This window comes from Cherax quadricarinatus, chromosome 75, assembly GCF_038502225.1.
Source record: "Cherax quadricarinatus isolate ZL_2023a chromosome 75, ASM3850222v1, whole genome shotgun sequence".
NCBI classification, from domain to species: domain Eukaryota; kingdom Metazoa; phylum Arthropoda; class Malacostraca; order Decapoda; family Parastacidae; genus Cherax; species Cherax quadricarinatus.
In genome coordinates, this window is record NC_091366.1 from 8,166,779 (window position 1) to 8,191,778 (window position 25,000).

At 43.0% G+C, this 25,000-nt stretch overlaps 1 protein-coding gene across 7 annotated transcripts in view; it reads right to left on the minus strand.

The window, feature by feature from the left end:
- Positions 1 to 25,000, minus strand: part of Syt1 (Synaptotagmin 1) — a 158,421-nt gene that overhangs the window by 101,390 nt on the left and 32,031 nt on the right. For 5 of the 7 annotated variants that reach the window (XM_070101016.1, XM_070101014.1, XM_070101012.1 and 2 more), the window contains exons 2-3: positions 16,144 to 16,227; positions 5,297 to 5,317 (exon numbers count right to left, since the gene is read on the minus strand). In XM_070101016.1, coding sequence (XP_069957117.1) covers positions 5,297 to 5,317; positions 16,144 to 16,213 — 91 coding nt within the window. In that variant the 5' untranslated portion in view covers positions 16,214 to 16,227. The remainder of the gene's footprint in view (positions 1 to 5,296; positions 5,318 to 16,143; positions 16,228 to 25,000) is intronic. The other 2 variants (XM_070101017.1, XM_070101018.1) reach the window with 1 other exon arrangement.

Here is a 25,000-nt window from a genome sequence, read left to right on the forward strand (position 1 = left end):
TATATATATATATATATATAAACATACAGGAGATCATCAAAGTCCTCTTTCGATTTCATTTTTTACAAGATGGTAACATATATGAAAGTGCAACTCTGATTATATGACAGTTGAAGGGATAGCTTTTACACAGTTTCAGGACTGTGTAACCAGCCTCAACACGAGCACTTGTTGTGGCCGCAACACAGCTGGTACATTGCACGCACTGACTAACATATCTGCCCTGACTTTCCCTGTGCCATCATTTATTCTAGCAAGTGAAGGTTTGAATATCAGTTGCTGGTATATGGGAAAAGACTTCACAAAACCTCATAAGGAGTGTACAGTATGATGGTAGTGTGGGGCCGGGGAATGGTGCCATTTGATGGGACTATCACGCCCAATCCATCTGCCATGTCACCATAATTACATCATTGTAGGCAGACAATGGAACGGGTGGGATTTGAAGTGACTTTAAACCCGTGTCGAGTCCAAAAGCTCACAGGACAGTGCGTCAACCACTCGACCAGCTAACTCCAATAAGATTCATCTATCCACTGTAGGGAAGTTAGCACGGATTATATACCTAATTGGATAAATAATATTGTAGCCAGCTGGCCCAGTGGTTAACACACTGACTTGTGAGTTTTAGGAATCACTTGCCATGGGTTCAAACCTCACCCGTTCCCTGATTTGTTTACAATTGTGTTATTACGATTTCGTGAGTCATCTTAGGCAGTGAATTGCATTCTAATAATTTTACAAAAATTAGACACACGTGCAACATCTGGGTATCTTTGTAGATTTTCCGCCAACAAGTAGCTTTACCAATACAAATTCAAGGACATAATGGGAAGACTGTAGAACTATATACAAAAGATGAGGTAATCAGTCCCTTGGAGTTAGTAAGGAGTACATAGTACTGAAGACTACGGTACTCTTCACCAACTCCAAGACTGAGGGACTGATTATCTTATCTTTAGTATGTACTTTTGCATTCTTCACATTATGTCCTCGTACCGTATTGAAAAAGTCACTGGATGGCGAAACATATACAAATAAAGATACCCAGATGTTGCACTTGTGTCTAATTCTTCATCTTGTCGGTATTGTATACCATTCACGTACAAAAAAATATTATGAAATGGAAAAAGGACTTTGTGTGCACTCTGTATCCATAGACCATACGTCGATATCTCTCCTGATAAATAATCTCGGGGGATGTAAACATGTTTCTTGGAGAATCCTGATTGTTTTTGAGAAGTTTTGTCCAAGGTCATAGTGGGAAAGCCGATATAACGCGACAGTTTTTTTCTTATTGTTCCAAATTTGAGTCCAATGTGTGAAAAGGGGGTTATGAGGAAGTCTGTGACCAGCTGACGTAAGGTGTATGGTTGACATCAGTAGGTCTGACACCTGCTGACGTCAGGGTAATGAACAAGGACACCCATCACGTGACAACATCCTCAGTACAGAAAATTAATCACTGCATACACGTCCATCACATAACAAAATACTGAATAATAAATCAGAAGTGGCAACTACAAAAAAATGTATAAAAATACTGGTGCTGTAGCTGTACAGGTGTAGACAGGTAAACCTAGAAGTAAATAAGAGGTGAAAACATTAAGACAGCTGAGTCCAGAAGTAGATGAGAGGTACACAGGTGGGAATGGGTGAATTTAGAAATATATGAGAGATGAACAGGTAAATGGAGAAATAAATGAGAGGTGAACAGGTGATGACAGGCCAACCTAGAGATAATTGAAAGGTGAAGAGAGGTTGACAGGTGAGACTATCAGATAATGTGAGGTGTACAGGTGGTTTCATGAACCTAGCAGGTGTACAGGTGGTTTCATGAATCTACCAGGTGTACAGACGGCTTCATGAACCTACCAGGTGTACAGGTGGCTTCATGAACCTAGCAGGTGTACAGGTGGCTTCATGAACCTAGCAGGTGTACAGGCGGCTTCATGAACCTACCAGGTGTACAGGCGGCTTCATGAACCTACCAGGTGTACAGGCGACTTCATGAACCTACCAGGTGTACAGGTGGCTTCATGAACCTACCAGGTGTACAGGCGGCTTCATGAACCTACCAGGTGTACAACTGAGCCTAGCAAAATATACTAATAAATTCTTATATCTGTAGCAATCTCTAACTATATGTCAATTAATGTGTCATAGTCATGTCAATATTTATGACATGTGTCAGTTTATGTGACTGTTTATAACCGATGTTTGTATCTAGAACTGCTGTCTGTTTCCATATGTGTAACCAGGTTCCTACTTGTAATTTCAAAATCCCCGTCTAGGCCTGTTTTCCGTGGGCCTTGAAAGGCGGCCCTGCACTAAGGTAAGAGGGTGTAAATTTTTTCCACCCTGTATTTTCTCCATGAGGTTGGCAAATAATTTATGATTTACAAAGCAGTTCACTGCATTTTCGGTCTCTACTCGACACTACCAGTTCTGTATGATGTCCTTTGGTCTCAGATCAATTCCCATCATTTAATATTAGCACATGACATTTTCCTGAACGCATATTAGTATCTATGTCTCAATATGCATCAGGCATAACTATGAAAGACGCTGAATAAAGTACTTGTGGGTAAATTATTTAAATTTTCTAAATGTTCTTTTTTTAAAGATAAATCATGATAACTCAGAATTGTTAGTACTTCCTTAAAGTTAATATGATTAAATAATACTTGGATAACTATGCCTTGCAGTGCCTGTGTCCCATAGCTCGGTTGGTACCGCACTCAGTTCACACACTGAGGTCCGTGGTTCAATTTTTGGTGCGGGTGGAAATAACAGGATGCGTTTAATTAAGACACCTGCTGTCCCTATTCACTTATCAGTAAAATAAGTACCTGGGTGTTAGCCGACTGGTGTGGGTCTCATCCTGGGGAAAAAATTGACCTAATTTTCAAGAAATGCTCTGCATAACCAGGGGCTTTCTTATATAGTATGTCACTGATGTCAGTTAGGCCTGTACAAGTTGTATCATGTACTTGTAGAAATAAAGATTATTATTATTATTACTATTATTATTATTATTATTAGTAGTAGTAGTAGTAGTAGTAGTAGTAGTAGTAATTTTACCATTATTATTATTATTGTTATTATTATTATTATTATTATTATTATTATTATTATTATTATTATTATTATTATTATTATTATTACATTACCACTTCATATAAAGCAGTCTTCCATTCTCAATTACTATTACAAAAAATATCACCTTTACTTATATATGTTAGCATTAACTACCTGTGTAAATGTAGGCCTTGCTTGTATATTTATTTGACTGGTGAGTCTACCCTGACTCATCTGATGGTTCTGATCTACCAGGAGGCCTGGTCATGAACCGGGCCGTGGGGGGCGTTGACCCCTGAACACCCTCCAGGTAGGTAGGTAGGTAGACTCCCTCACCATATGTTCTAGTTCTTATTGATATGCCTTGTAGTGCCACACTTTGTTACCGACGTTAAGTATACTCTGGGCAGAGTAACATGTGTAGTGTTTATTACTTACCAGCCCTACGCCGCAAGTAGGTCACTAGTGGCCTGCACTTCATCACAGTTGGACACTGATCCAGTCCTACGCCTCAAGGTCACTAGTGACCTGTTCATCATGACTGGATACTGACCCAATCCTTCACCTCAAGTAGGCCATTAGTGACCTACTCTTCATCACGACTGGACACTGACCCAGTCCTACACCTCAAGTAGGTCATTACTGACCTGCTCTTCATCACGACTGGACACTGACCCAGTCCTACACCTCAAGTAGGTCATTACTGACCTGCTCTTCGTCACGACTGGACACTGACCCAGTCCTACACCCCAAGTAGGTCATTACTGACCTGCTCTTCGTCACGACTGGACACTGACCCAGTCCTACACCTCAAGTAGGTCATTACTGACCTGCTCTTCGTCACGACTAGACACTGACCCAGTCCTACACCTCAAGTAGGTCATTACTGACCTGCTCTTCGTCACGACTGGACACTGACCCAGTCCTACACCTTAAGTAGGCCATTAGTGACCTGCTCTTCGTCACGACTGGACACTGACCCAGTCCTACACCTTAAGTAGGCCATTAGTGACCTGTTCCCCATCACAACTGGGCACTGGTATTATAACCATACCTCACGCCACTCCATACAAATACCTACTATCGTTACCTCGCAACTACTGCTGCCTACCATACATTTTCCTCCGTATTTGACTGACGAAGCCTACCGTGTCGGCGAAACGTTTCAACAATATAGATACCTAGCTGTTGTACATGTGTCTTACTCATCACCAGAGACTTGTTTATCATTGCTTGGTGGTGATAGCATCAGTGTGGTGACATGGTAGTAATGGTGAGGTGATGGAAAAGTGATAGTGATGGTGACAGTGACAGACATGGGTAAAGAGGCATGGGAAGACCCCTTCCCTGGTAACACCTCCCTGGGAAAACCCTCCTGGGAAGTCTCCCCTGGGAAGACCCCTAGGAAGACCTCCTGGGAAGACCCCCGGGAAGATCCCCGGGGAAGACCCCCGGGGAAGATCCCCGGGAAGACCCCTAGGAAGACCCCCTGGGAAGACCCCTAGGAAGACCCCGGGGAAAACCCCTAGGAAGACCCCCGGGGAAGACCCCCGGGGAAAACCCCTAGGAAAATCCCCCGGGAAGACCCCCAGGAAGACCCCTAGGAAGACCCCCCGGGAAGACCCCCGGGAAGACCCCTAGGAAGACCCCTGGGAAGACCCCCGGGAAGACCCCCCGGGAAGACCCCCGGGAAGACCCCTAGGAAGACCCCCGGGGAAGACCCCCGGGGAAAACCCCTAGGAAAATCCCCCGGGAAGACCCCCAGGAAGACCCCTAGGAAGACCCCCCGGGAAGACCCCCGGGAAGACCCCTAGGAAGACCCCCTGGGAAGACCCCCGGGAAGACCCCCGGGAAGACCCCCGGGAAGACCCCCGGGAAGACCCCTAGGAAGACCCCCTGGGAAGACCCCCGGGAAGACCCCCGGGAAGACCCCTAGGAAGACCCCCTGGGAAGACCCCCGGGAAGACCCCCGGGAAGACCCCTTCCCTACAACATTGAAAAGGAAAATAGAAAATTACTGTTTTACATATTACCAATAAAAACTAATCTTATCAATTTCTCAATAATCCAAATTATCAGAAAAATATATCAAATACGGATTAACGCAGCAGAAATTATTAACTAACAATTATTACTGTATAATTTCTCCAAAGAAATAAAATTATTTGCTGTTTACAAACAAGAAACAAGAAAAACAACAAACATATACACTTACCCGGTCCCTCCGACAGCATTTCTAAGGCAAATAAAAAACAAAGAAACGTGAATATTACCAAACTTGGAGGTGTGGTACAATAACTGGAGGTGTGGTACAATAACTGGAGGTGTGGTACAATAACTGGAGGTGTGGTACAATAACAGGAGGTGTGGAACAATAATTGGAGGTGTGGTAAAATAACTGGAGGTGTGGTACAATAACTGGAGGTGTGGTACAATAACTGGAGGTGTGGTACAATAACTGAAGGTGTGGTACAATAACTGGAGGTGTGGTACAATAACTGGATGTGTGGTATAATAACTGGAGGTGTGGTAAAATAACTGGAGGTGTGGTACAATAACTGGAGGTGTGGTACAATAACTGGAGGTGTGGTATAATAACTGGATGTGTGGTATAATAACTGGAGGTGTGGTACAATAACTGGAGGTGTGGTACAATAACTGGATGTGTGGTATAATAACTGGAGGTGTGGTACAATAACTGGAGGTGTGGTACAATAACTGGAGGTGTGGTATAATAACTGGAGGTGTGGTACAATAACTAGAGGTGTGGTATAATAACTGGAAATGTGGTACAATAACTGGATGTGTGGTATAATAACTGGAGGTGTGGTACAATAACTGGAGGTGTGGTACAATAACTGGATGTGTGGTATAATAACTGGAGGTGTGGTACAATAACTGGAGGTGTGGTACAATAACTGGAGGTGTGGTACAATAACTGGAGGTGTGGTATAATAACTGGAGGTGTGGTACAATAACTGGAGGTGTGGTACAATAACTGGAGGTGTGGTACAATAACTGGAGGTGTGGTACAATAACTGGAGGTGTGGTACAATAACTGGAGGTGTGGTATAATAACTGGAGGTGTGGTACAATAACTGGAGGTGTGGTACAATAACTGGAGGTGTGGTACAATAACTGGAGGTGTGGTACAATAACTGGAGGTGTGGTACAATAACTGGAGGTGTGGTACAATAACTGGAGGTGTGGTACAATAACTGGAGGTGTGGTACAATAACTGGAGGTGTGGTACAATAACTGGAGGTGTGGTACAATAACTGAAGGTGTGGTACAATAACTGGAGGTGTGGTACAATAACTGGAGGTGTGGTACAATAACTGGAGGTGTGGTACAATAACTGGAGGTGTGGTACAATAACTGGAGGTGTGGTACAATAACTGGAGGTGTGGTACAATAACTGGAGGTGTGGTACAATAACTGGAGGTGTGGTACAATAACTGGAGGTGTGGTACAATAACTGGAGGTGTGGTACTGGAGGTGTGGTAGAATAAATGGAGGTGTGGTACAATAACTGGAGGTGTGGTACAATAACTGTAGGTGTGGTACAATAACTGGAGGTGTGGTACAATAACTGGAGGTGTGGTACAATAACAGGAGGTGTGGTACAATAACAGGTGTGGTACAATAACTGGAGGTGTGGTACAATAACTGGAGGTGTGGTACAATAACTGGAGGTGTGGTACAATAATTGGAGGTGTGGTACAATAACTGGAGGTGTGGTACAATAACTGGAGGTGTGGTACAATAACTGGAGGTGTGGTACAATAACTGGAGGTGTGGTACAATAACTGGAGGTGTGGTACAATAACTGGAGGTGTGGTACAATAACTGGAGGTGTGGTACAATATCAGGTGTGGAACAATAATTGGAGGTGTGGTACAATAACTGGAGGTGTGGTACAATAACTGGAGGTGTGGAACAATAACTGAAGGTGTGGTACAATAACTGGAGGTGTGGTACAATAACTGGAGGTGTGGTACAATAACAGGAGGTGTGGTACAATAACTGGAGGTGTGGTACAATAACTGGAGGTGTGGTACAATAACTGGAGGTGTGGTACAATAACAGGAGGTGTGGTACAATAACTGGAGGTGTGGTACAATAACAGGAGGTGTGGAGGAGGTGTGGTACAATAACTGGAGGTGTGGTACAATAACTGGAGGTGTGGTACAATAACTGGAGGTGTGGTACAATAACAGGAGGTGTGGTACAATAACTGGAGGTGTGGTACAATAACTGTAGGTGTGGTACAATAACTGTAGGTGTGGTACAATAACTGGAGGTGTGGTACAATAACTGGAGGTGTGGTACAATAACTGGAGGTGTGGTACAATAACTGGAGGTGTGGTACAATAACTGGAGGTGTGGTACAATAACTGGAGGTGTGGTACAATAACAATAACTGGAGGTGTGGTATAATAATTGGAGGTGTGGTACAATAACTGGAGGTGTGGTACAATAACTGGAGGTGTGGTACAATAACTGAAGGTGTGGTAGGTGTGGTACAATAACTGGAGGTGTGGTACAATAACTGGAGGTGTGGTACAATAACTGGAGGTGTGGTACAATAACTGGAGGTGTGGTACAATAACTGGAGGTGTGGTACAATAACAGGAGGTGTGGTACAATAACTGGAGGTGTGGTACAATAACTGGAGGTGTGGTACAATAACTGGAGGTGTGGTACAATAACTGGAGGTGTGGTACAATAACTGGAGGTGTGGTACAATAACAGGAGGTGTGGAACAATAATTGGAGGTGTGGTAAAATAACTGGAGGTGTGGTACAATAACTGGAGGTGTGGTACAATAACTGGAGGTGTGGTACAATAACTGAAGGTGTGGTACAATAACTGGAGGTGTGGTACAATAACTGGAGGTGTGGTACAATAACTGGAGGTGTGGTACAATAACTGGAGGTGTGGTACAATAACTGGAGGTGTGGTACAATAACTGGAGGTGTGGTACAATAACTGGAGGTGTGGTACAATAACTGGAGGTGTGGAACAATAATTGGAGGTGTGGTATAATAATTGGAGGTGTGGTACAATAACTGGAGGTGTGGTACAATAACTGGAGGTGTGGTACAATAACTGGAGGTGTGGTACAATAACTGGAGGTGTGGTATAATAATTGGAGGTGTGGTACAATAACTGGAGGTGTGGTACAATAACTGGAGGTGTGTGGAGGTGTGGTATAATAACTGGAGGAGTGGTACAATAACTGGAGGTGTGGTACAATAACTGGAGGTGTGGTACAATAACTGGAGGTGTGGTACAATAACTGGAGGTGTGGTATAATAACTGGAGGTGTGGTACAATAACTGGAGGTGTGGAGGTGTGGTACAATAACTGGAGGTGTGGAACAATAACTGGAGGTGTGGTACAATAACTGGAGGTGTGGTACAATAACTGGAGGTGTGGTACAATAACTGGAGGTGTGGTACAATAACTGAAGGTGTGGTACAATAACTGGAGGTGTGGTACAATAACTGGAGGTGTGGTACAATAACTGAAGGTGTGGTACAATAACTGGAGGTGTGGTACAATAACTGGAGGTGTGGTACAATAACTGGAGGTGTGGTACAATAACTGGAGGTGTGGTACAATAACTGGAGGTGTGGTACAATAACTGGAGGTGTGGTACAATAACTGGAGGTGTGGTACAATAACTGGAGGTGTGGTACAATAACAGGAGGTGTGGAACAATAATTGGAGGTGTGGTACAATAACTGGAGGTGTGGTACAATAACTGGAGGTGTGGTACAATAACTGGAGGTGTGGTACAATAACTGGAGGTGTGGTACAATAACTGGAGGTGTGGTACAATAACTGGAGGTGTGGTACAATAACTGGAGGTGTGGTACAATAACTGGAGGTGTGGTACAATAACTGGAGGTGTGGTACAATAACTGGAGGTGTGGTACAATAACTGGAGGTGTGGAACAATAACTGGAGGTGTGGTACAATAACTGGAGGTGTGGTACAATAACTGGAGGTGTGGTACAATAACTGGAGGTGTGGTACAATAACTGGAGGTGTGGTACAATAACTGGAGGTGTGGTACAATAACTGGAGGTGTGGTACAATAACTGGAGGTGTGGTATAATAATTGGAGGTGTGGTACAATAACTGGAGGTGTGGTACAATAACTGGAGGTGTGGTACAATAACTGAAGGTGTGGTACAATAACTGGAGGTGTGGTACAATAACTGGAGGTGTGGTACAATAACTGGAGGTGTGGTACAATAACTGGAGGTGTGGTACAATAACTGGAGGTGTGGTACAATAACTGGAGGTGTGGTACAATAACTGGAGGTGTGGTACAATAACTGGAGGTGTGGTACAATAACTGGAGGTGTGGTACAATAACTGGAGGTGTGGTACAATAACTGGAGGTGTGGTACAATAACTGGAGGTGTGGTACAATAACTGGAGGTGTGGTACAATAACTGGAGGTGTGGTACAATAACTGGAGGTGTGGTACAATAACTGGAGGTGTGGTACAATAACTGGAGGTGTGGTACAATAACTGGAGGTGTGGTACAATAACTGGAGGTGTGGTACAATAACTGGAGGTGTGGTACAATAACTGGAGGTGTGGTACAATAACTGGAGGTGTGGTACAATAACTGGAGGTGTGGTACAATAACTGGAGGTGTGGTACAATAACTGGAGGTGTGGTACAATAACTGGAGGTGTGGTACAATAACTGGAGGTGTGGTACAATAACTGGAGGTGTGGTACAATAACTGGAGGTGTGGGAGGTGTGGTACAATAACTGGAAGTGTGGTACAATAACTGGAGGTGTGGTACAATAACTGAACAATAACTGAAGGTGTGGTACAATAACTGGAGGTGTGGAACAATAACTGGAGGTGTGGTACAATAACTGGAGGTGTGGTACAATAATAAACAATAACTGGAGGTGTGGTACAATAACTGGAGGTGTGGTACAATCACTGGAGGTGTGGTACAATAACTGGAGGTGTGGAACAATAACTGGAGGTGTGGTACAATAACTGGAGGTGTGGTACAATAACTGGAGGTGTGGTACAATAACTGGAGGTGTGGTACAATAACTGGAGGTGTGGTACAATAACTGGAGGTGTGGTATAATAACTGGAGGTGTGGTACAATAACTGGAGGTGTGGTACAATAACTGGAGGTGTGGTACAATAACTGGAGGTGTGGAACAATAACTGGAGGTGTGGTACAATAACTGGAGGTGTGGTACAATAACTGGAGGTGTGGTACAATAACTGGAGGTGTGGTACAATAACTGGAGGTGTTGTACAATAACTGGAGGTGTGGTAGGTGTGGTACAATAACTGGAGGTGTGGTACAATAACTGGAGGTGTGGTACAATAACTGGAGGTGTGGAACAATAACTGGAGGTGTGGTACAATAACTGGAGGTGTGGTACAATAACTGGAGGTGTGGTACAATAACTGGAGGTGTGGTACAATAACTGGAGGTGTGGTACAATAACTGGAGGTGTGGTACAATAACTGGAGGTGTGGTACAATAACTGGAGGTGTTGAACAATAACTGGAGGTGTGGTACAATAACTGGAGGTGTGGTACAATAACTGGAGGTGTGGTACAATAACTGGAGGTGTGGTACAATAACTGGAGGTGTGGTACAATAACTGGAGGTGTGGTACAATAACTGGAGGTGTGGTACAATAACTGGAGGTGTGGTACAATAACTGGAGGTGTGAGGAGGTGTTGAACAATAACTGGAGGTGTGGTACAATAACTGGAGGTGTGGTACAATAACTGGAGGTGTTGGAGGTGTTGACAATAACTGGAGGTGTGGTACAATAACTGGAGGTGTGGTACAATAACTGGAGGTGTGGTACAATAACTGGAGGTGTGGTACAATAACTGGAGGTGTGGTACAATAACTGGAGGTGTGGTACAATAACTGGAGGTGTTGAACAATAACTGGAGGTGTGGTACAATAACTGGAGGTGTGGTACAATAACTGGAGGTGTGGTACAATAACTGGAGGTGTGGTACAATAACTGGAGGTGTGGTACAATAACTGGAGGTGTTGAACAATAACTGGAGGTGTGGTACAATAACTGGAGGTGTGGTACAATAACTGGAGGTGTGGTACAATAACAGAAGGTGTGGTACAATAACTGGAGGTGTTGAACAATAACTGGAGGTGTGGTACAATAACTGGAGGTGTGGTACAATAACTGGAGGTGTGGTACAATAACAGAAGGTGTGGTACAATAACTGGAGGTGTTGAACAATAACTGGAGGTGTGGTACAATAACTGGAGGTGTGGTACAATAACTGGAGGTGTGGTACAATAACTGGAGGTGTGGTACAATAACTGGAGGTGTGGTACAATAACTGGAGGTGTGGAACAATAACTGGAGGTGTGGTACAATAACTGGAGGTGTGGTACAATAACTGGAGGTGTGGTACAATAACTGGAGGTGTGGTACAATAACTGGAGGTGTGGTACAATAACTGGAGGTGTGGTACAATAGCTGGTGGTACAATAACTGGAGGTGTTGAACAATAACTGGAGGTGTGGTACAATAACTGGAGGTGTTGAACAATAACTGGAGGTGTGGTACAATAACTGGAGGTGTGGTACAATAACTGGAGGTGTGGTACAATAACTGGAGGTGTGGTACAATAACTGGAGGTGTGGTACAATAACTGGAGGTGTGGTATAATAACTGGAGGTGTGGTACAATAACAGAAGGTGTGGTACAATAACTGGAGGTGTTGAACAATAACTGGAGGTGTGGTACAATAACTGGAGGTGTGGTACAATAACTGGAGGTGTGGTATAATAACTGGAGGTGTGGTACAATAACTGGAGGTGTGGTACAATAACTGGAGGTGTGGAACAATAACTGGAGGTGTGGTACAATAACTGGAGGTGTGGTACAATAACTGGAGGAGGTGTGGTACAATAACTGGAGGTGTGGTATAATAACGGGAGGTGTGGTACAATAACTGGAGGTGTGGTATAATCACTGGAGGTGTGGTACAATAACAGAAGGTGTGGTACAATAACTGGAGGTGTTGAACAATAACTGGAGGTGTGGTACAATAACTGGAGGTGTGGTACAATAACTGGAGGTGTGGTATAATAACTGGAGGTGTGGTACAATAACTGGAGGTGTTGAACAATAACTGGAGGTGTTGAACAATAACTGGAGGTGTGGTACAATAACTGGAGGTGTGGTATAATAACTGGAGGTGTGGTATAATAACTGGAGGTGTGGTACAATAACTGGATGTGTTGAACAATAACTGGAGGTGTGGTACAATAACTGGAGGTGTGGTATAATAACTGGAGGTGTGGTACAATAACTGGAGGTGTTGAACAATAACTGGAGGTGTGGTACAATAACTGGAGGTGTGGTATAATAACTGGAGGTGTGGTACAATAACTGGAGGTGTTGAACAATAACTGGAGGTGTTGAACAATAACTGGAGGTGTGGTACAATAACTGGAGGTGTTGAACAATAACTGGAGGTGTGGTACAATAACTGGAGGTGTTGAACAATAACTGGAGGTGTGGTACAATAACTGGAGGTGTTGAACAATAACTGGAGGTGTGGTATAATAACTGGAGGTGTTGAACAATAACTGGAGGTGTTGAACAATAACTGGAGGTGTTGAACAATAACTGGAGGTGTTGAACAATAACTGGAGGTGTGGTATAATAACTGGAGGTGTGGTACAATAACTGGAGGTGTGGTACAATAACTGGAGGTGTGGTATAATAACTGGAGGTGTGGTATAATAACTGGAGGTGTGGTACAATAACTGGAGGTGTGGTACAATAACTGGAGGTGTGGTACAATAACTGGAGGTGTGGTACAATAACTGGAGGTGTGGTACAATAACTGGAGGTGTGATACAATAACTGGAGGTGTGGTACAATAACTGGAGGTGTGGTACAATAACGGGAGGTGTGGTACAATAACTGGAGGTGTGGAACAATAACTGGAGGTGTGGTACAATAACTGGAGGTGTGGTACAATAACGGGAGGTGTGGTACAATAACTGGAGGTGTGGTACAATAACTGGAGGTGTGGTACAATAACTGGAGGTGTGGTACAATAACGGGAGGTGTGGTACAATAACTGGAGGTGTGGTACAATAACTGGAGGTGTGGTACAATAACTGGAGGTGTGGTACAATAACGGGAGGTGTGGTACAATAACTGGAGGTGTGGTATAATAACGGGAGGTGTGGTACAATAACTGGAGGTGTGGTATAATAACGGGAGGTGTGGTACAATAACTGGAGGTGTGGTATAATAACGGGAGGTGTGGTACAATAACCGGAGGTGTGGTATAATAACGGGAGGTGTGGTACAATAACTGGAGGTGTGGTACAATAACTGGAGGTGTGGTACAATAACTGGAGGTGTGGTACAATAACTGGAGGTGTGGTACAATAACTGGAGGTGTGGTACAATAACTGGAGGTGTGGTACAATAACTGGAGGTGTGGTACAATAACTGGAGGTGTGGTACAATAACTGGAGGTGTGGTACAATAACGGGAGGTGTGGTACAATAACTGGAGGTGTGGTACAATAACTGGAGGTGTGGTATAATAACGGGAGGTGTGGTACAATAACTGGAGGTGTGGTACAATAACTGGAGGTGTGGTACAATAACGGGAGGTGTGGTACAATAACTGGAGGTGTGGTACAATAACTGGAGGTGTGGTACAATAACTGGAGGTGTGGTATAATAACGGGAGGTGTGGTACAATAACTGGAGGTGTGGTACAATAACCGGAGGTGTGGTACAATAACTGGAGGTGATGGTGTAACAGTACAGGTGATGGTGTAACAGTACAGGTGATGGTGTAACAGTACAGGTGATGGTGTAACAGTACAGGTGATGGTGTAACAGTACAGGTGATGGTGTAACAGTACAGGTGATGGTGTAACAGTACAGGTGATGGTGTAACAGTACAGGTGATGGTGTAACAGTACAGGTGGTGGTGTAACAGTACAGGTGATGGTGTAACAGTACAGGTGATGGTGTAACAGTACAGGTGATGGTGTAACAGTACAGGTGGTGGTGTAACAGTACAGGTGATGGTGTAACAGTACAGGTGATGGTGTAACAGTACAGGTGATGGTGTAACAGTACAGGTGATGGTGTAACAGTACAGGTGGTGGTGTAACAGTACAGGTGATGGTGTAACAGTACAGGTGATGGTGTAACAGTACAGGTGATGGTGTAACAGTACAGGTGGTGGTGTAACAGTACAGGTGATGGTGTAACAGTACAGGTGATGGTGTAACAGTGCTTCTGAAGGTTCAAGGATGTTGAACAGGGCGTGTTAGACAGGAGTGTTGAACAGGGCGTGTTAGACAGGAGTGTTGAACAGGGTGTTAGACAGGAGTGTTGAACAGGGTGTTAGACAGGAGTGTTGAACAGGGCGTGTTAGACAGGAGTGTTGAACAGGGTGTTAGACAGGAGTGTTGAACAGGGTGTTAGACAGGAGTGTTGAACAGGGTGTTAGACAGGAGTGTTGAACAGGGCGTGTTAGACAGGAGTGTTGAACAGGGCGTGTTAGACAGGAGTGTTGAACAGGGTGTTAGACAGGAGTGTTGAACAGGGCGTGTTAGACAGGAGTGTTGAACAGGGTGTTAGACAGGAGTGTTGAACAGGGTGTTAGACAGGAGTGTTGAACAGGGCGTGTTAGACAGGAGTGTTGAACAGGGTGTTAGACAGGAGTGTTGAACAGGGTGTTAGACAGGAGTGTTGAACAGGGCGTGTTAGACAGGAGTGTTGAACAGGGTGTTAGACAGGAGTGTTGAACAGGGTGTTAGACAGGAGTGTTGAACAGGGTGTTAGACAGGAGTGTTGAACAGGGCGTGTTAGACAGGAGTGTTGAACAGGGCGTGTTAGACAGGAGTGTTGAACAGGGTGTTAGACAGGAGTGTTGAACAGGGTGTTAGACAGGAGTGTTGATCAGGGCGTGTTAGACAGGAGTGTTGAACAGGGCGTGTTAGACAGGAGTGTTGAACAGGGCGTGTTAGACAGGAGTGTTGAACAGGGCGTGTTAGACAGGAGTGTTGAACAGGGTGTTAGACAGGAGTGTTGAACAGGGCGTGTTAGACAGGAGTGTTGAACAGGGCGTGTTAGACAGGAGTGTTGAACAGGGTGTTAGACAGGAGTGTTGAACAGGGCGTGTTAGACAGGAGTGTTGAACAGGGCGTGTTAGACAGGAGTGTTGAACAGGGCGTGTTAGACAGGAGTGTTGAACAGGGCGTGTTAGACAGGAGTGTTGAACAGGGTGTTAGACAGGAGTGTTGAACAGGGCGTGTTAGACAGGAGTGTTGAACAGGGTGTTAGACAGGAGTGTTGAACAGGGCGTGTTAGACAGGAGTGTTGAACAGGGCGTGTTAGACAGGAGTGTTGAACAGGGTGTTAGACAGGAGTGTTGAACAGGGCGTGTTAGACAGGAGTGTTGAACAGGGCGTGTTAGACAGGAGTGTTGAACAGGGCGTGTTAGACAGGAGTGTTGAACAGGGTGTTAGACAGGAGTGTTGAACAGGGCGTGTTAGACAGGAGTGTTGAACAGGGTGTTAGACAGGAGTGTTGAACAGGGTGTTAGACAGGAGTGTTGAACAGGGTGTTAGACAGGAGTGTTGAACAGGGTGTTAGACAGGAGTGTTGAACAGGGTGTTAGACAGGAGTGTTGAACAGGGTGTGTTAGACAGGAGTGTTGAACAGGGCGTGTTAGACAGGAGTGTTGAACAGGGTGTGTTAGACAGGAGTGTTGAACAGGGCGTGTTAGACAGGAGTGTTGAACAGGGTGTGTTAGACAGGAGTGTTGAACAGGGTGTTAGACAGGAGTGTTGAACAGGGTGTGTTTTAAACATTGGTTTTGAACGGGTATTAGAGAGGTTTTAGACTGAGGCCTTAAACAGTTGTTATATAGGGGTCTTAGACAGGTGAGTTAGTTGTGTAAGGCGTGTTAGACAGTTGTGTTAGACAGGTGTGTTAGACAGGTATACTGAAGACTATCATCACCTGTCTCAGCTGCGCTGACAGTCTCCGTGGAGGAAGACTCCGCATCTGCTGCACTGCGCTCCAGTCTCATCTCTGCTACCTCGCCTGCAACACAACAACACTGTTAGTATCTCCAGCAACACAACACTGTTAGTATCTCCAGCAACACAACATTGTTAGTATCTCCAGCAACACAAAAACACTGTTAGTATCTCCAGCAACACAACATTGTTAGTATCTCCAGCAACACAACAACACTGTTAGTATCTCCAGCAACACAACAACACTGTTAGTATCTCCAGCAACACAACAACACTGTTAGTATCTCCAGCAACACAACATTATTAGTATCTCCAGCAACACAGCAATACTGTTAGTAAATCCAGTAACACAACAACACTGTTAGTATCTCCAGCAACACAACATTATTAGTATCTCCAGCAACACAACAACACTGTTAGTATCTCCAGCAACACAACATTGTTAGTATCTCCAGCAACACAAAAACACTGTTAGTATCTCCAGCAACACAACATTGTTAGTATCTCCAGCAACACAACATTGTTAGTATCTCCAGCAACACAACATTGTTAGTATCTCCAGCAACATAACATTGTTAGTATCTCCAGCAACACAACATTGTTAGTATCTCCAGCAACATAACATTGTTAGTATCTCCAGCAACACAACATTGTTAGTATCTCCAGCAACATAACATTGTTAGTATCTCCAGCAACATAACATTGTTAGTATCTCCAGCAACACAACATTGTTAGTATCTCCAACAACACAACATTGTTAGTATCTCCAACAACACAAAAACACTGTTAGTATCTCCAACAACACAACACTGTTAGTATCTCCAACAACACAACATTGTTAGTATCTCCAACAACACAAAAACACTGTTAGTATCTCCAATAACACAACATTGTTAGTATCTCCAACAACACAAAAACACTGTTAGTATCTCCAACAACACAACATTGTTAGTATCTCCAACAACACAAAAACACTGTTAGTATCTCCAATAACACAACACTGTTAGTATCTCCAACAACACAACATTGTTAGTATCTCCAGCAACACAACACTGTTAGTATCTCCAACAACACAAAAACACTGTTAGTATCTCCAGCTACACAACAACACTGTTAGTATCTCCAACAACACAACACTGTTAGTATCTCCAACAACACAACACTGTTAGTATCTCCAACAACACAACACTGTTAGTATCTCCAACAACACAACACTGTTAGTATCTCCAACAACACAACACTGTTAGTATCTCCAGCAACACAACACTGTTAGTATCTCCAACAACACAACACTGTTAGTATCTCCAACAACACAACACTGTTAGTATCTCCAGCAACACAACACTGTTAGTATCTCCAACAACACAACACTGTTAGTATCTCCAACAACACAACATTGTTAGTATCTCCAACAACACAACACTGTTAGTATCTCCAACAATACAACACTGTTAGTATCTCCAACAACACAACACTCTTTGTATCTCCAGCAACACAACACTGTTAGTATCTCCAACAACACAACACTGTTAGTATCTCCAACAACACAACATTGTTAGTATCTCCAACAACACAACACTGTTAGTATCTCCAACAATACAACACTGTTAGTATCTCCAACAACACAACACTCTTTGTATCTCCAGCAACACAACACTGTTAGTATTTCCAACAACACAACATTGTTAGTATCTCCAACAACACAACACTGTTAGTATCTCCAACAACACAACAACACTGTTAGTATCTCCAGCAACACAACACTGTTAGTATCTCCAACAACACAACATTGTTAGTATCTCCAACAACACAACACTGTTAGTATCTCCAACAACACAACACTGTTAGTATCTCCAGCAACACAACACTGTTAGGATCTCCAGCAACACAACATTGTTAGTATCTCCAAAACACTACATTGTTAGTATCTCCAGCAACACAACACTGTTAGTATCTCCAACAACACAACATTGTTAGTATCTCCAGCAATACAAAAACACTGTTAGTATCTCCAACAACACAACATTGTTAGTATCTCCAACAACACAAAAACACTGTTAGTATCTCCAACAACACAACATTGTTAGTATCTCCAACAACGCAACATTGTTAGTATCTCCAGCAATACAAAAACACTGTTAGTATCTCCAACAACACAACATTGTTAGTATCTCCAACAACACAAAAACACTGTTAATATCTCCAGCAACACAACAGTGTTAGCATCTCCAACAACACAACATTGTTAGTATCTCCAACAACACAACACTGTTAGTATCTCCAACAACACAACACTGTTAGTATCTCCAGCAACACAACACTGTTAGGATCTCCAGCAACACAACATTGTTAGTATCTCCAACAACACTACATTGTTAGTATCTCCAGCAACACAACACTGTTAGTATCTCCAACAACACAACATTGTTAGTATCTCCAGCAATACAAAAACACTGTTAGTATCTCCAACAACACAACATTGTTAGTATCTCCAACAACACAAAAACACTGTTAGTATCTCCAACAACACAACATTGTTAGTATCTCCAACAACGCAACATTGTTAGTATCTCCAGCAATACAAAAACACTGTTAGTATCTCCAACAACACAACATTGTTAGTATCTCCAACAACACAAAAACACTGTTAATATCTCCAGCAACACAACAGTGTTAGCATCTCCAACAACACAACATTGTTAGTATCTCCAGCAACACAACATTGTTAGTAACTCCAACAACACAACATTGTTAGTATCTCCAACAACGCAAAAACACTGTTAGTATCTCCAGCAACACAACATTGTTAGTATCTCCAGCAACACAACATTGTTAGTATCTCCAACACAAAAACACTGTTAGTATCTCCAGCAACACAACATTGTTAGTATCTCCAACAACGCAAAAACACTGTTAGTATCTCCAACAACACAACATTGTTAGTATCTCCAACAACACAACATTGTTAGTATCTCCAGCAACACTACACTGTTAGTATCTCCAACAACACAAAAACACTGTTAGTATCTCCAGCAACACAACACTGTTAGCATCTCCAGCAACACAACATTGTTAGTATCTCCAACAACACAACATTGTTAGTATCTCCAACAACACAACATTGTTAGTATCTCCAGCAATACAAAAACACTGTTAGTATCTCCAACAACGCAACATTGTTAGTATCTCCAACAACACAAAAACACTGTTAGCATCTCCAACAACACAAAAACACTGTTAGTATCTCCAGCAACACAACATTGTTAGTATCTCCAGCAACACAACACTGTTAGCATCTCCAACAACACAACATTGTTAGTATCTCCAACAACACAACACTGTTAGTATCTCCAACAACGCAAAAACACTGTTAGTATCTCCAGCAACACAACACTGTTAGTATCTCCAACAACACAACATTGTTAGTATCTCCAACAACACAACACTGTTAGTATCTCCAACAGCACAAAAACACTGTTAGTATCTCCAACAACACAACATTGTTAGTATCTCCAACAACACAACACTGTTAGTATCTCCAACAACACAACACTGTTAGTATCTCCAACAACACAACACTGTTAGTATCTCCAGCAACACAACACTGTTAGTATCTCCAACAACACAACACTGTTAGTATCTCCAACAACACAACACTGTTAGTATCTCCAGCAACACAACACTGTTAGTATCTCCAACAACACAACACTGTTAGTATCTCCAACAACACAACATTGTTAGTATCTCCAACAACACAACACTGTTAGTATCTCCAACAATACAACACTGTTAGTATCTCCAACAACACAACACTCTTTGTATCTCCAGCAACACAACACTGTTAGTATCTCCAACAACACAACACTGTTAGTATCTCCAACAACACAACATTGTTAGTATCTCCAACAACACAACACTGTTAGTATCTCCAACAATACAACACTGTTAGTATCTCCAACAACACAACACTCTTTGTATCTCCAGCAACACAACACTGTTAGTATCTCCAACAACACAACATTGTTAGTATCTCCAACAACACAACACTGTTAGTATCTCCAACAACACAACAACACTGTTAGTATCTCCAGCAACACAACACTGTTAGTATCTCCAACAACACAACATTGTTAGTATCTCCAACAACACAACACTGTTAGTATCTCCAACAACACAACACTGTTAGTATCTCCAGCAACACAACACTGTTAGGATCTCCAGCAACACAACATTGTTAGTATCTCCAACAACACTACATTGTTAGTATCTCCAGCAACACAACACTGTTAGTATCTCCAACAACACAACATTGTTAGTATCTCCAGCAATACAAAAACACTGTTAGTATCTCCAACAACACAACATTGTTAGTATCTCCAACAACACAAAAACACTGTTAGTATCTCCAACAACACAACATTGTTAGTATCTCCAACAACGCAACATTGTTAGTATCTCCAGCAATACAAAAACACTGTTAGTATCTCCAACACCACAACATTGTTAGTATCTCCAACAACACAAAAGTATCACTGTTAATATCTCCAGCAACACAACAGTGTTAGCATCTCCAACAACACAACATTGTTAGTATCTCCAACAACACAACACTGTTAGTATCTCCAACAACACAACACTGTTAGTATCTCCAGCAACACAACACTGTTAGGATCTCCAGCAACACAACATTGTTAGTATCTCCAAAACACTACATTGTTAGTATCTCCAGCAACACAACACTGTTAGTATCTCCAACAACACAACATTGTTAGTATCTCCAGCAATACAAAAACACTGTTAGTATCTCCAACAACACAACATTGTTAGTATCTCCAACAACACAAAAACACTGTTAGTATCTCCAACAACACAACATTGTTAGTATCTCCAACAACGCAACATTGTTAGTATCTCCAGCAATACAAAAACACTGTTAGTATCTCCAACAACACAACATTGTTAGTATCTCCAACAACAGAAAAACACTGTTAGTATCTCCAGCAACACAACAGTGTTAGCATCTCCAACAACACAACATTGTTAGTATCTCCAGCAACACAACATTGTTAGTAACTCCAACAACACAACATTGTTAGTATCTCCAACAACGCAAAAACACTGTTAGTATCTCCAGCAACACAACATTGTTAGTATCTCCAGCAACACAACATTGTTAGTATCTCCAACACAAAAACACTGTTAGTATCTCCAGCAACACAACATTGTTAGTATCTCCAACAACGCAAAAACACTGTTAGTATCTCCAACAACACAAGATTGTTAGTATCTCCAACAACACAACATTGTTAGTATCTCCAGCAACACTACACTGTTAGTATCTCCAACAACACAAAAACACTGTTAGTATCTCCAGCAACACAACACTGTTAGCATCTCCAGCAACACAACATTGTTAGTATCTCCAACAACACAACATTGTTAGTATCTCCAACAACACAACATTGTTAGTATCTCCAGCAATACAAAAACACTGTTAGTATCTCCAACAACGCAACATTGTTAGTATCTCCAACAACACAAAAACACTGTTAGCATCTCCAACAACACAAAAACACTGTTAGTATCTCCAGCAACACAACATTGTTAGTATCTCCAGCAACACAACACTGTTAGCATCTCCAACAACACAACATTGTTAGTATCTCCAACAACACAACACTGTTAGTATCTCCAACAACGCAAAAACACTGTTAGTATCTCCAGCAACACAACACTGTTACCATCTCCAACAACACAACATTGTTAGTATCTCCAACAACACAACACTGTTAGTATCTCCAACAACGCAAAAACACTGTTAGTATCTCCAGCAACACAACATTGTTAGTATCTCCAACAACACAACACTGTTAGTATCTCCAACAACACAACACTGTTAGTATCTCCAACAACACAACATTGTTAGTATCTCCAACAACACAACACTGTTAGTATCTCCAACAACACAACATTGTTAGTATCTCCAACAACACAACATTGTTAGTATCTCCAACAACACAACATTGTTAGTATCTCCAACAACACAACATTGTTAGTATCTCCAACAACGCAAAAACACTGTTAGTATCTCCAACAACACAACATTGTTAGTATCTCCAACAACACAACATTGTTAGTATCTCCAACAACACAACATTGTTAGTATCTCCAACAACACAACATTGTTAGTATCTCCAACAACGCAAAAACACTGTTAGTATCTCCAACAACACAACATTGTTAGTATCTCCAACAACACAACATTGTTAGTATCTCCAGCAACACTACACTGTTAGTATCTCCAACAACACAAAAACACTGTTAGTATCTCCAGTAACGCAACACTAGTATCTCCAAGTATCTCCAACAGCACACACTGTTAGTATCTCCAACAACACAACATTGTTAGTATCTCCAACAACACAACACTGTTAGTATCTCCAACAACACAACACTGTTAGTATCTCCAACAACACAACATTGTTAGTATCTCCAACAACACAACACTGTTAGTATCTCCAACAACACAACACTGTTAGTATCTCCAACAACACAACATTGTTAGTATCTCCAACAACACAACACTGTTAGTATCTCCAACAACACAACACTGTTAGTATCTCCAACAACACAACACTGTTAGTATCTCCAACAACACAACACTGTTAGTATCTCCAGCAACACAACATTGTTAGTATCTCCAGCAACACAACAACATTGTTAGTATCTCTAACAACACAAAAACACTGTTAGTGTCTCCAACAACACAATATTGTTAGTATCTCCAACAACACAACACTGTTAGTATCTCCAACAACACAACACTGTTAGTATCTCCAGCAACACAGCAACACTGTTAGTATCTCCAACAACACTGACCTAGCAGTCAGCAGGTACCTGGGTGTCTGTTAGGTGTGGTGGGTGGCACCTAGGTGTTGTGGATGACAGCTAGGTGCTATGATTGGCACTTAGGTGTGACGGGTGGCACCTACGTGTGACAGGTGACACTTAGGCATGGTGGGTGACACCTGGGTGTGATGGGTGACACCTAGGTGTGATGGGTGACACCTAGGTGTGATGGGTGACACCTAGGTGTGATGGGTGACACCTAGGTGTGATGGATGACACCTAGGTGTGATGGGAGACACCTAGGTGTGGTGGGTGACACCTAGGTGTGATGGGTGACACCTAGGCCTTATGGGTGACACCTAGGTGTGATGGGTGACATCTAGGTGTGATGAGTGACACTTAGGTGTGATGGTTGACACCTGGGTGTGATGGGTGACACCTAGGTGTGATGGGTGACACCTAGATGTGGTGGGTGACACCTAGGTGTGATGGGTGACATCTAGGTCTGGTGGGTGACACCTAGGTGTGGTGGGTGACACCTAGGTGTGATGGGTGACATCTAGGTGTGGTAAGTGACACCTAGGTGTGATGGGTGACACCTAGGTGTGATGAGTGACATCTAGGTGTGGTGGGTGACATCTAGGTGTGGTGGGTGACACCTAGGTGTGATGAGTGACATCTAGGTGTGGTGGGTGACATCTAGGTGTGGTGGGTGACGTGCACCTAAGCCATTAATTAAGCCTCACTGACTGGCTTCCTCAGTGTGTCCTGGCTTGGAAACATAAACACATATGCAGTTTAATGTGATCCTTTATTGACAACGTTTCGCCCACACAGTGGGCTTTTTCAAGTCACAAACAGATCTACCTGGGGTGGAAGGTACGGGAGTATTTATAGTCAGGTTCAGAATGTTGAGGTCAGGTGGAGAATGCTGCAGCTGATGATCTACCGGGTGGGGTTATAGAGTCTTGGGTAGCTTGGCAGGGGTATTGGACAAGTTGTGAGTAGACCTTCTGCAGTGTTCTATGTTCTTATGTGGGATAGCGATGAAGAAGTTTCTTGGCGAGTGGTTCAGCTATGTTATAGATGCCATTGTTCTGGTTGAAATTGTTGGTTATAGAGATAAGCGATGATTCCAGGATTCTTCGGTAATACCGAAGAATCCTGGAATCATTGCTATCCCACATAAGAACATAGAACACTGCAGAAGGTCTACTCACAACTTGTCCAATACCCCTGCCAAGCTACCCAAGACTCTATAACCCCACCCGGTAGATCATCAGCTGCAGCATTCTCCACCTGACCTCAACATTCTGAACCTGACTATAAATACTCCCGTACCTTCCACCCCAGGTAGATCTGTTTGTGACTTGAAAAAGCCCACTGTGTGGGCGAAACGTTGTCAATAAAGGATCACATTAAACTGCATATATGTTTATGTTTCCATTGTGTCGGTATTTTATACCATATATTTTCATCGTGTCCTGGCTTGTTAACCCAGGAGAGAAGTCTTCTTATTTCTTCTTATTTTTTCTTTCTCTTCTTTTCTTGTCCCTCTTCTTCCTCTTCTTCTTCGTCTTTTTCTCCTCCTCCTCTCCGCATGCCCTCTATTATTGCTTGTACCTGCGGCCAGCAGTAACAGCCTGGTTGACCAGACCCTGATCCACCACGAGGCCTGGTCTCAGACCGAGCCGCGGGGGCGTTGACCTCCGGAGACTTTTTCCAGGTATACCTCTCTATCACTGGCATTCTTCTTGACCTCTTGCTTCCCTGGTCTCTCTGACCTTACATTCTTCTTGACCTCTTGCTTCCCTGGTCTCTCTGACCTTACATTCTTCTTGACCTCTTGCTTCCCTGGTCTCTGTGACCTTACATTCTTCTTGACCTCTTGCTTCCCTGGTCTCTGTGACCTTACATTCTTCTTGACCTCTTGCTTCCCTGGTCTCTGTGACCTTACATTCTTCTTGACCTCTTGCTTCCCTGGTCTC